The sequence below is a fragment of the Phocoena sinus genome, chromosome 13 (genome assembly GCF_008692025.1).
Source record: "Phocoena sinus isolate mPhoSin1 chromosome 13, mPhoSin1.pri, whole genome shotgun sequence".
Classification (NCBI taxonomy): Eukaryota; Metazoa; Chordata; class Mammalia; order Artiodactyla; family Phocoenidae; genus Phocoena; species Phocoena sinus.
In genome coordinates, this window is record NC_045775.1 from 23,454,608 (window position 1) to 23,468,414 (window position 13,807).

At 40.1% G+C, this 13,807-nt stretch overlaps 1 protein-coding gene across 1 annotated transcript in view; it reads right to left on the reverse strand.

The window, feature by feature from the left end:
• Nucleotides 1-13,807, reverse strand: part of ALK (ALK receptor tyrosine kinase) — a 742,496-nt gene that overhangs the window by 486,077 nt on the left and 242,612 nt on the right. Inside the window, exon 4 of the mRNA XM_032653286.1 lies at nt 10,766-10,930. Coding sequence (XP_032509177.1) covers nt 10,766-10,930 — 165 coding nt within the window. The remainder of the gene's footprint in view (nt 1-10,765; nt 10,931-13,807) is intronic.

The window sequence follows — 13,807 nt, forward strand, 5'->3', positions numbered from 1 at the left end:
AAGGATAAGCGGAGCAGAGAGAGGGTGGGGTGGGGGTACTGTGGATTTGTGCGCAGATGTGAACTGCTGGTGCCCTGTAACCTACTCAGGCAGGCAGGAACGCAACCTGCTTGTCCATCTGCTTGTCTATCTCACCCAAGCCAGTACAGCTGGATTCTTTGGTCGTCGTTGTGGCAGAAAATAGTTGACATGTTTTAACTTTCTTTTTTTTTTTCCCAAAGAAGTCTAAAATAATTCAATGATACATAGCCTCAAATGAGAATTTTTTATCTCCTTATATTAAAAAAATAATGACATGTTTTTATAAAAGTAGTACATGCTTATGGACTCAAATTTGGAAAATAACAAGAGCACATAGGAGAGAATAAAAATCACTGATAACTGAGTCATCTAGAAATAACTTCTGCTACTATGTTAGTATATTTCCTTATAAGACTCTTTTTCTTATATACATATAGTTTTCTCTTTTACAAAACAAGTTATATAACACACATTGTTTAACCTTTTTAAAAAAAATCTAATAATAGGCCTTGAATACTTTCCCATATTACTAAATATTTTTATATAGCATAAATATAATGGCTGCATAATATTTAGGTATACTAGATTTTATTTAACTAAATCCTTATTGTTTGAGCATTTAAATGATTTCTAGTTTTTCACCATGATAAACACCACCCCCAAGATACGTTTTTAGATAAGCCAATAGAAAATATTTGGTTGCAACCCTGTTCCTCAGGCCTGCCAGGTAGTCTATAGAGAAAAATATCTTTTGATTCTTGATGGTCAGTTAGTACATTAATAGCACTTAGACAAGAAGTGATTCCTTTCCTTTTCAAACCATATAGATTCTGAAAAAAGAGACTAAATGGTCTTTGAAACTCAGAGAGACCACAAGAGCTAAACCTGTCTGCAAGGCCTTCTTGATGGAGAGTGCCCAGCCAGCGCAGCTCAGGACATGATAGACGAATAGACAGGGGGAAGTCTGCCCAGAAGGCTTCTTAAAGGACTGGAAAGGTACAGAGATATCAATAACTCTGGGGCTGGGTGACATGCCTTAGCAAACCCTGAAGTCCAATCCCATTTATAGAGGACAGATGTCCTGAGGTGGTCTCCAAAGTGTGTGCATGATTATATTTATTTTAATTTAAAGAAGAAACAAAATAAGCTTTACCAATAGTATTATACAGATAGAAACAAATATATGCATATAATTGATGAATACATACATAGCAGGGGTGCTCAGAAATATTTTACTAATGGGGCATACGATAAAATAAAGTTTAGAGACCACTGCCTTAAACCAGAAACTTCATAGCAGACAGGGTGAGCAGAATAGGAAGGGAGCTTCAGGGGAACACTCGACATAGATAGACAGTCCCAGTTTGGATCACCCCATTTGATATAAGTGAAAAGAAAGGAACATTGTACTGTCCTGGAGTGTGTGTGTGTGTGTGTGTGTTTCCAATTACATGTTTCTTCTATTCCAGTTTGCCTATCTCTCCTGACTGCTCTCCCAGCTTCAACATCCTTCTAAAACCAGAGGTCTTTGCTAAAGACTGATTATACAGACAAAGTGAGGGGAGCAATTACTGACCACCAGAAGCTAGGGAAGAGGTATGGAATGGATCTTCCTGCAGAACCTCCAGAAGGTACCAAACATACCAACATTTTGATTTCAGACTGCTGGCTTCCAGAACTGGAAAACATTCATTTCTGTTGTTTTTTTTAATAACTTTATTTATTTTATTTTATTTATTTTATTTTTGGCTGTGTTGGGTCTTTGTTGCTGCACATGGGCTTTTCTCTGGTTGTGGCAAGTGGGGGCTACTCTTCATTGTGGTGTGCAGGCTACTCATTGCCGTGGTTTATCTTGTTGTGGAGTATGGGCTCTAGGCATGTGGGCTTCAGTAGTTGTGGCACACAGGCTCAGTAGTTGTGCCTCACGGGCTCTAGAGTGCAGGCTCAGTAGTTGTGGCACATGGGCTTAGTTGCTCCACGGCATGTGGGATCTTCCTGGACCAGGTATCAAACCCGTGTCCCCTGCATTGGCAGATGGATTCTTAACCACTGTGCCACCAGGGAAGCACAATTTCTGTTGTTTTAAGCCACCCAGTTTGTGTTCATTTGTTGCAGCAACTACTAGAATCTAACACAGAAGGGTACAACAGGAGTGGACCAAAAGGCTAAATGACCCCACTCTGGCACTGCAGTACCTCGTCATCTGTGGCAGCTTCGCTAGTCATTTCTGAGCTCCAGAACAGTATTTCTCAACTTTTTGAAAACTAAGCTACTTAGATAAACAGGAAAATCTCAGTAGCAGAGTTCCATCCAGGCCCTCCACTAAAAACAAAACAAAAGAAAGCAGAAACTTGAGAATCACTTCCCTGGAAGAGAATTGAGTTGATACAGGAAGACTGTAGACTCCCAGCTGAGTCTACTCCCATTCTTCCTGTGTATGCATATGAGCGAGGGGTCGGGGAGGAGTTTTGGGGAGGAACTGCTAATCTGTTGTCCATTTTAAAGCTAGAGCTTAAGACTGGCTGCCTAAAATCATAATGAGGTCACAGACACCCTAAAACACACCACTGGATGAGGTCCTGCCCACTAGAAAGACAACATCCAGCCTCATCTGTCAGAACACAGTCCCCTCCACCAGGAAGCCTGCACAACCCACTGAACCAACCTTAGCCACTGGGGGCAGACACTGAAAACAAAGGAACTATGAACCTGCAGCCTGTGAAAAGGAGAAACCAAACACAGTAAGTTAAGCAAAATGACCTGGAAGATAAAATAGTGGAAATAACTACTGCAGAGCAGAATAAAGAAAAAGAAATGAAAAGAATTGAGGACAGTCTTAGAGACTTTAAAATAAAGACCATTACAAGAGATAAGGAGGGACACTACATAATGATCAAAGGATCAATCCAAGAAGAAGATATAACAATTGTAAATATTTATGTACCCAACATAGGAGCATCTCAATACATAAGGCAAATGCTAACAGACATAAAAGGCAAAATCAACAGTAACACAATCATAGTAGGGGACTTTACCATCCCACTTTCACCAATGGACAGATCATCCAAAATGAAAATAAATAAGGAAACACAGCTTTAAGTGATACATTAAACAAGATGGACTTAATTGATCTTTATAGGACATTCCATCCAAAAACAACAGAATACACTTTCTTCTCAAGTGCTCATGGAACATTCTCCAGGATAGAGCATATCTTGGGTCACAAATCAACCCTTGGTAAATTTAAGAAAATTGAAATCATATCAAGTATCTTTTCCGACCACAACACTATGAGACTAGATATCAATTACAGGAAAAAGATTGGTAAAAAATACAAAAACATGGAGGCTACACAGTACACTGCTAAATAACCAAGAGATCACTGAAGAAATCAAAGAGGAAATCAAAAAATACCTAGAAGCAAACAAACCAAAAAAAATACCTAGAAACAAATGACAATGAAAACACAACGACCCAAAACCAAGGGGATGCAGCAAAAGCAGTTCTAAGAGGGACGTTTATAGCAATACAATCCTACCTCAAGAAACTAGAAACATCTCAAATAAACAACCTAACCTTACACCTAAAGCAATTAGAGAAAGAAGAACAAAAAAAAACCCCCAAAGTTAGCGGAAGGAAAGAAATCATAGAGATCAGATCAGAAATAAATGAAAAAGAAATGAAGGGAAGAATAGCAAAGATCAATAAAACTAAAAGCTGGTTCTTTCAGAAGATAAACAAAATTGATAAACCATTAGCCAGACTCATCAAGAAAAAATGGGAGAAGATTCAAATCAGTAGAATTAGAAATGAAAAAGGAGATGTAACAACTGACACCACAGAAATACAAAGGATCATGAGAGATTACTACAAGCAACTATATGCCAATAAAATGGACAACCTGGAAGAAATGGACAAATTCTTAGAAAAGCACAACCTTCTGAGACTGAACCAGGAAGAAATAGAAAATATAAACAGACCAATCACAAGCACTGAAATTGAGACTGTGATTAAAAATCTTACAACAAACAAAAGCCCAGGAACAGATAGCTTCATAGGCCAATTCTATCAAACATTTAGAGAAGAGCTAACTAACACCTACCCTTCTCAAACTCTTCCAAAATATAGCAGAGGGAGGAACACTCCGAAACTCATTCTACGAGGCCACCATCACCCTGATACCAAAACCAGACAAAGATGTCACAAAGAAAGAAAACTACAGACCAATATCACTGATGAACATAGATGCAAAAATCCTCAGCAAAATACTAGCAAACAGAATCCAAAAGCACATTAAAAGGATCATACACCATGAGCAAGTGAGGTTTATCCCAGGAATGCAAGGATTCTTCAATATGTGCAAATCAATCAATGTGATACACCATATTAACAAACTGAAGAATAAAAACCATATGATCATCGCAATAGATGCAGAAAAAGCTTTTGACAAAATTCAACACCCATGTATGATAAAAACCCTTGATAACGTAGGCATAGAGGGAACGTTCCTCAACATAAAAAAGGCCATACATGACAAGGCCATATATGACAAATCCACAGTCAACATCATTCTCAATGGTGAACAACTGAAAACATTTCCACTAAGATCAGGAATAAGACAAGGTTGCGCACTCTCACTGCTATTATTCAACGTAGTTTTGGAAGTTTCAGCCACAGCAATCAGAGAAGAAAAAGAAATAAAAGGAATCCAAACCAGAAAGGAAGAAGTCAAGCTGTCACTATTTGCAGATGACATGATACTATATATAGAGAATCCTAAAGACGCCATCAGAAAACTACTAGAGCTAATCAATGAATCGGGTAAAGTAGCAGGATACAAAATTAATGCACAGAAATCTCTGGCATTCCTATACACTAATGATGAAAAATCTGAAAGAGAAATTAAGGAAACACTCCCAGTTACCATTGCAACAAAAAGAATAAAAATACTTAGGAATAAACCTACCTAAGGAGACAAAAGACCTGTAGGCAGAAAACTATAAGACACTGATGAAAGAAATTAAAGATGATACAAGCAGATGGAGAGATATACCATGTCCTTGGATTGGAAGAATCAACATTGTGAAAATCACTATACTACCTAAAGCAATCTACAGATTCAATGCAATCCCTATCAAATTACCACTGGCATTTTTCACAGAACTAGAACAAAAAAACTCACAATTTGTACAGAAACACAAAAGACCCCAAAGAGCCAAAGCAATCTTGAGAAAGAAAAATGGAGCTGGAGGAATCAGGCTCCCTGACTTCAGACTATACTAAAAAGCTGCAGTAATCAAGACAGTATGGTACTGGCACAAAAACAGAAATATAGATCAATGGAACAGGATAGAAAGCCCAGAGATAAACCCACGCACATATGGTCACCTTATCTTTGATAAAGGAGGCAAGAATATACAATAGATAAAAGACAGCCTCTTCAATAAGTGATGCTAGGGAAACTGGACAGCTACATGTAAAAGAATGAAATTAGAACACTTCCTAACACCATACACAAAAATAAACTCAAAATGGATTAAAAACCTAAATGTAAGGCCAGACACTATAAAACTCTTAGAGGAAAACATAGGCAGAACACTCTATGACCTAATTCACAGCAAGACCCTTTCTGACCCACGTCCTAGATAAATGAAAATAAAAACAAAAATAATCAAATGGGAACCAATGAAACTTAAAAGCTTTTCACAGCAAGGGAAACCATAAAGAAGACAAAAACAGAACACTTAGAATGGGAGAAAATATTTGCAAATGAAGCAACTGAGAAAGCATTAATCTCCAAAATTTACAAGCAGCTCATGCAGCTCAATATCAAAAAAACAAACAACCCAATCCAAGAATGGGCAGAAGACCTAAATAGACATTTCTCCAAAGAAGATATACAGACTGCCAACAAACACATGAAAGGATGCTCAACATCACTAATCATTAGAGAAATGAAGATCAAGAGCACAATGAGGTATCACCTAACACAGGTAAGAATGGCCATCTTAAAAAAAATCTACAAACAATAAATGCTGGAGCGGGTGTGGAGAAAAGGGAACCCTCTTGCTCTGTTGGTGGGAATATAAATTGATACAGCCACTATGGAGAACAGTATGGAGGTTCCTTAAAGAACTAAAACTAGATCTACCATACGACCCAGCAATCCCACTACTGGGCATATACCCTGAGCAAGCCAGAATTCAGAAAGAGTCATGTACCACAATGTCCACCTGCAGCTCTATTTACAATAGCAGGACAAGTGGAAGCAACCTAAGTGTCCATCGACAGATGAATGGATAAAGAAGATGTGGCACATATATACAATGGAATATTACTCAGCCATAAAAAGAAACGAAATGTATTTGTCGTGAGGTGGATGGACCTAGGGTCTGTCATACAGAGTGAAGTAATTCAGAAAGAGAAAAACAAATACTGTATGCTTACACATATATATGGAATCTAAAAAAAAAAAAAAAAAATGGTTCTGAAGAACCTAGGGGCAGGACAGGAATAAAGACGCAGACGTAGAGAATGGACTTGAGGTCATGGGGTGGGGGAAGGGTAAGCTGTGATTAAGTGAGAGCGTGTCATGGAGTTATATATACTACCAAATGTAAAATAGATAGCTAGTGAGAAGCAGCCGCATAGCTCAGGGAGATCAGCTCGGTGCTTTGTGAACACCTAGAGGGGTGGCAGGGAGGGTGGGAGGGAGATGCAAGAAGGAAGAGATATGGGGATATATATATATATAGCTGATTCACTCTGTTATAAAGCAGGAACTAACACACCATTGTAAAGCAATTATACTCCAATAAAGATGTTTAAAAAAAGCTAGAGCTTAGCTAGAGATCAAAATCTTATCTCGCTAATTCCAGAAGTAGTAGACATTAAACATGCCCCTGACACTTCTTAAAAAGTCACAGAATGCCTCCACCTGATGATTCCTCAAGATTTTATTAATCTATAATATTGTGTTCTATCAAGATCATCACTTTTCATTGTCTTGCTGCTCTGAATTGGTTTCTCCCTTATTATTCTCAGCTACAGGGGCCATAAATTAAATTCATTCAGAATTTATACTCCTACAGTTCATTATATGTGATTGGTATTATCTCGCTGCCTTTCTCTGGCTCTTCTATACCCCCTGACAAGAAATATTGTAATAGAGTCTAAATACCATCCAACCAATAAATGTTGAGTTTAAAAAACAAGCAAGAAAAAAAAAAAACTCTATTGACTACAGTGCCCTAAAGGGCACTCCATCACTTCCTTTTTATCTCCACCAATGGTATTATTTCTGCCGAAATGACAGAGAAAGTGAGATTCTAAAGAGTTGAGAGTTAGGTCCTTGCTTTGCCGCCGTCTGGATTGGGCATGTCATTTTCTCTCCCCTCACCTTCACCTCTTTCCCTGAAGGTCAAGGGACATTACAATACATCAGCCTGCTTCATGAGGAGCAACCCTACTTCAGGGAACAAACAGATAGCGATGTAATCAGTTGACTCAAAAATCAATGAGTGGTCCATTACTGGAAATTCTGAACACCTCTCAGTGACCTTCCAGAAGCATCGCTACAAAAGTTGGGAGGATAGTCTCTTGCTTCTAAGACTGACCAAGGCTGTGGAATATAGATCCCTCCATTAGACCCCAATAAAATAAACACAAGTATCTGATAATGGTGAGATTCCCCCAAGTTATGTTTGGATGTGTTTGTTCACTAAAGAACTTGATAAAATGAACTGGTATATCCACAGCGGCTTTGTCATGGTTGTTTCCCATCATCATCTTCAGTGATGTGAGATTCTACCACGCTAGGAAGAGCGGTGATTTTTTCAGAGAGATGGAAGTTGGCAATACTTACTAAAAAGTGGAGATTCGAATCCTGGCTGATTCATCTAATGGGAAATGGTTCACATTCAATGCATGCTCTGGCCCTTGGGACTCAGCTTTATAGAAACATAAAGGCCTCAATATATTTCCACAGTCAGGACCACCGAGAAGTATTTCTTTCTTCCCTCCTCTCCTTCCTTTTTTTTTCTCACAGTGCAGGGAGTATCAGGCAGATGCTAAAGATCATAAGATCGAGGATGGAGGAGGAGAAACCGGTCAGAGAGTGGCAATACATAATCTATTGGCACTGTTTTAAAAATTGTTTAAAAAGTTAAAAAGCACTGATCTTCAAAGTTATAAAGTCTGACACCACAACATCTGTGGACAGTTGCCACTGTCCCCTCTCTCCTGATCTCACTGAACTGCAATCACAATTCAATAGTTATCAGATAAAAAACCGTACAATGACCAAAAATGCATGTACTGCCAGGACTGTTTCTAGAGGTTAGGAATTGGGATCCAGAGACATCCCTAAGGGTGGCTGAATGGGAGTATGCCTGAAAAAGGGTCCACACCAATAGTACAGTAACCTCAGAATCACCTGAGAAACTTACACAACCATAAAATAAAACAGAGTCCATAGAAATCAAAGCTGCAATGACATACTGTATTCCATCCACCAGATGAACAAAAATGACAAAGTCTGGCAATACCGGGTACTGGTGAGGATATAGAATCCCGGATGTACTAATACATCACTAGAGGGAGTATAACTTGGTGCCACCACTTTGGAAAATACATTGGATTATCTATTGAAATGGAAGCTGTACCTTGTGACCAGAAATTCCACTCCAAGTTCTACGCTCTAGAGAAACTCTTGGACGTGCATACGCACCAACAGGCATGCACAAAAATGCTGACAGTAGAGTTGTTGGTAATAGCAAAAGCCTGGAAACAACCAAATATCTAATGACAGTGGAAGAGAGAAATTGTGGTATTTTTCTGCAATGGATTCAAACCAAATGAACCACAGCTACATGCGTCAAAATGAGTAAATCACAGAACAAAACATTATTCCATTTATATAACACGTTGCAAATCTAATCTATATGTTGTTTGAGGCTATATACATAAGTGGTAAGGCCACAAAGAAAGCAAATGAATGATTAACACAAAGTGCAGGATAATATTTACCTCTGGGGAAAGGGAGAGATTTTTGATCCGGGTGGGGGACAGAAGAGATTGTAAAGGGACTGACAACATTCAAATTCTTACACTTGGTGATGAGAACACAAGTACTGATTTTATTGTAATCTTAATCCTTGCATATATGTTATATCTACTTTTTTGCACATGCTAGCTTTTATAGTAAAATTTTTAAATCTACAGATTTCTAGGCTCTATCTCAGATCTACTGAATCAGAATTAGGCTATAGCGCTTAGGAAGTATTTTTTTTATAAGTTCTCCAGAATATTCGGATGCATTATTGGTTAAGAGCACACACCTACACCATACACACCCTACGTTACACAACAGTATCCAGATGAAAGCAGCTTAAAATATGTATCAAAGTCAAGAAATTTCGAGAGAGTCATAAAAATAGAAAAGGTCAGCCTGGGAGAGTGTGTAGAAAAGAAAGGTGCCTCATAGTTCAGGGCTCAAGGCTGATGTAGAAGCCTGGGAGCATTAGTTACTAGTTATTAGTCTCCCATGAGCGTACCTGAGCCCTGTCCCTGTTAGTTTCCCAAGAGCATCTGCCTGAGATAATCACCCCTAAGAACTGGGCCCACAGCAAGCTGTCACCACAGCTTTCGCTACAAAGACAGAAACATGATATGGTGAAAAGTATTCTGGTCTATGACTCAACACGGCAGACATCTAGACCTGGACCCACATGTATAAGCTGATCTTTAGCAAGTTGCTTCCCCTCTCTGAGCCCTAGCTTCCCCATCTGTCCTAACTCCCTCACAAAATTGGAATCCAATGAGACAGTGCAGTTGGAAGGGCTTTGCAAACTGAAAATACTACTCTGAATGTCCAGTAAGTCCAGTACTATGTCAGTTATCATTTCTTCCTGAAAGTTAGAAATATAGGTGGTCTATTCTGGGTCAGTAAAGTTTTCTGAGTCCAAGGAATTGGGAGCTCTAAGATTTGCCTTAAAGAGACCTGAGGCAGTGCTAGGGCTTAGTGCCTCCACATCTCTCTCGAAAAACTCAGCAAATATTTAACAAGCACCCACTACTTACCCTCAGCCTACCTTTTCCAGTCCTGATAATTTAGAAGAGGATGTTCATAAACAGCAAAGAACTACTGGAAGCACCTTGCAGAACTAATATGCAGTCTAAATATTCATTAATGGCTTTGAAACTAACATTTAACTCAGTTATACAACACCTTCAAATTAGGATTGCCAGATTTAGCAAATAAAAATGTACAACACTCAATTACATTTGAATTTTTTAGTATAATTTGAATAATTTTAAGTATAAGTATGTCCCAACTATTGCATGAGACATACTTATACTAAAAAAATCATTTGTTATTCACTGGAAGCCCAAAGTTAACTGAGTGTCCTGTGTTTTAACTGGCAACCCCGTTCCAAATGAACAAACAGATTAACATTTTCTTCTATATCTTACATTGGGAAATCTGCATGAAAGAGAGCTATGAAATCCTATTTTCTTTCATTAATAAGAGCGTAAAGGGTTGGATTGATCCTGAAATTGGACTTGCAACCTCCTCTTCCTTGTATAGCCCAAGAAGACATGAAGAGGCACAGATGTTACAAACAGGTTTCAAAGTAAACAGGATGGAACAGGGGTGGAGAAGCCTCAAAATTTCAAACAGAAAGAGACATCCCAGCCGCATCCTGGCCCATCTGGGACGCTTTGCAGTGGCCTCTACCCTTACCTCTGGGCATCTCCTTGGCATGCTCCTCTTCGGGCCCATCCAACAGGTCCATCTGGGAAGCCTCCTCGGGAGGGACACGGCGCCAGGACCAGCTCTGGTTCCCAAGGTTGTGCAGTGGAGGGGAATACTCCAGCTCACAGGGGAAGTCAAAGCTGCACTCCAGACCTGCAAGGACAGCCAATGGTCAGTGGAGCAAACTGTCTCCCAAATGTGACCTTCCAGCCCCACTCCTCCACTCCATCAAGTTGGCCTCCATCTCACCCACAACCTTCACCCTAACGAGGTATGGCAGGCTGTCAATTCCACAGGTGGCTGAGCTCCATGTGTATGAAAAGGAGACTACAAGAGAAAAAAAGTGTTCTTTATATAACTCAGATTATGGGAGGTATCTTCACAGAAGGCAGGTAAAAAAAGATCTAAACAAGTCGGACCATGAAAAGTTTTGCATCTTGTAAGGTTACCTGGTGACATGGAGAGGGCCTGAGGTCAAGTGGGCAGAGCCTGGCTTTGCAACCAGATGGGTCTGAATCTAAGTCAGGCAAGAAAATTAACCTCTCTGGCCTGAAATTTCCTCACTTGTACACTGGGGATGATAATTTCTACCTCTGGAGATTGCTGTAAGAACTAGTAGTATAATTCATTATCTGTACACATGAGTCTGGTCCACAGTTGACGCTCAGGAAAAATCCTCATCAGGATCCTAACTGAGAAGAGAAGGCCAAAGGGAACTTAAGCTACTCACAACCCTGTTTGACAGCCCTATCCTCTATTCTTCAATCACCCTCCAGAGAGGAGAGCCAAGGATGTGATAGCTAATGAGTTTATTCTCTCTTGGGGAGGGAATGGGAAGGTCACTGGGTAAGGAGAGAGAGAAGAGGCAGAAAGAGGCTGTGTCCTGGGACTCTGTGTGATCGCTTTCTGGGCTTCTCTGCATGAATCATCCTTGTGTCCAATCATTCCACGTCTGCCCTACTTCTGGATACACTTACCTTCTCTTTCCCTTGCCTTGCTTGTTGTTTATTACCCAAAGTGGCTGAAATACTTTGTACCTAGAAGGCCTCAATTCTCACTGATGGATCAATAGAATATGTGCCAAAAACCAAATCAGTCATCCACCCTTTACTTCATCATCTCCCTTTAGCCCTGGGGATGTGAAGAAAGGGAAAATTTCATATAAAGACCACTGGATGGGAATATGGGGAATTTGATTGATATCCAGGCTTGGCCAGTCTCTTCTCACATATGGAACTTGGTGCCCTCATCCGTAAATAAGAGGTTTAGACTTGATGATTCTAGAAACAAGTACCCAGTGAAACCTGGGTTCCAGCTCCAACTCTGCCATTGATTTGCTGGTTACCTTGAATAAGCCACTTAACCTCTCTGGGCCTTAAATTCATCAAATACAGAATGAGACCCACACTAGATGTCTTCTAAAGCTCCTTCCTGATTCGACTTTTTTTTTTTTAACATCTTTATTGGAGTATAATTACTTTACAATGTTGTGTTAGTTTCTGCTGTATAACAAAGTGAATCAGCTATATGTATATCCCCATATCCCCTCCCTATCCCACCCCTCTAGGTGGTCACAGAGCACCGAGCTGACCTCCCTGTGCTATGCGGCTGCTTCCCACTAGCTATCTATTTTACATTTGGTAGTGTATATATGTCAATGCTACTCTCTCACTTCATCCCAGCTTACCCTTCCCCCTCCCCGTGTCCTCAAGTCCATTTTCTACCTCTGCGTCTTTATTCCTGCTGATTTGACTTTTTTAAGATTCCAAAGTCCTTGCTCTCAGAAGGGTTATAACTAATTTGATAAATCAATCTGTGCGGTGGTGCTAATGACTACTAACTCCCAATTATCATTGTGCATTTTAACAGCTGCTTCTGGAGCTACTGCTACCTTGATCTCCAAGATGAGTCTCCTGTTGGGAATTTCAGGAGGCAGAGGAGAAGTAGGGCCAAGACTAGTGCAGGTAGCCAGTCACTGGAATGCCCTTTAGTTACACCATAGAAGATGGCCCTGCCCTGGAGTGGGAGCAAAATAATGCCCACTGACATTGGCCAAATGATCTAAGTTTAGGGGGGGGAAGAAAAAAATCCTTCAATTACCCTTCTATTAAAGTATCTAACTTCTCAACCAGCAGAGATTTATGTACCAGCTGCTCTCCAGGAGCTGCCATCCTTCTGGTCCTAAGGTTAATACCACTCGCCCTTTCACGATTCAGACAATTCACCTTTATAATGTCAAGCTGAAACAGGCAGAGCTAGCCTTGTTTGAGTTGACAGGCCACTTGCTGCCTACATATTTTATCAGCCTTGAAGAACTTCTACCTGCCTCTGGGGGCTGAGCTGCTGCTACGAGTTGGTGTCCATGAATTGTAGGCTATCTTAATCTCCAAGACTTGCTTGCCAGGAACCTGGTTTGATAGCAGAATGCAAGGAGAAGAAAACCGATCCAACATTTTGTACTTTGTAGCACAAAAATTATTCTTATAATGAAAGGTGTAGCCATTAAACCTGGCTCCTCTGGGTATGATTAACAAGACCCAACCACATTAGTGAATGATCAAGTCAGAAGGTGGGAGAGAAAGCTACTGGCCACCTCCATCCCACATCAACAATTACTGGTACCTTTCCCAAAGCTTCAACTTCTGAGGCCCATCCTCCATCTTGACTTTTCTTCTCCAATTAAAGTCATCCTATTTCTATTTGGGACAGAAGTGTGGCATGCCAGCTCAGACACTGCTTGGCAAATGCGCTCTGTGTGCATATTAGACAGAAGGACAACAGAATATACGACCCCAGTCTCAAGTGCCATCAATCCTTGGATCTTTGAACTCTGGAGAGTCTGATAATCAGCTGTGTTTGGGTCAGACCCTGCCTAGTAAAACAAGCTAGGCAGATACTCCTGTTATCAAATGGGTTCATTTTGAAATTCTTGCCCTGGGGCAGCTTCTCTTTAGCTGTCAAAGATGTACTCTGGCTTTAAATAGGAATGGAGTTAACGTTATTGCTCATTTTGGGTGAAATCAGATTGGG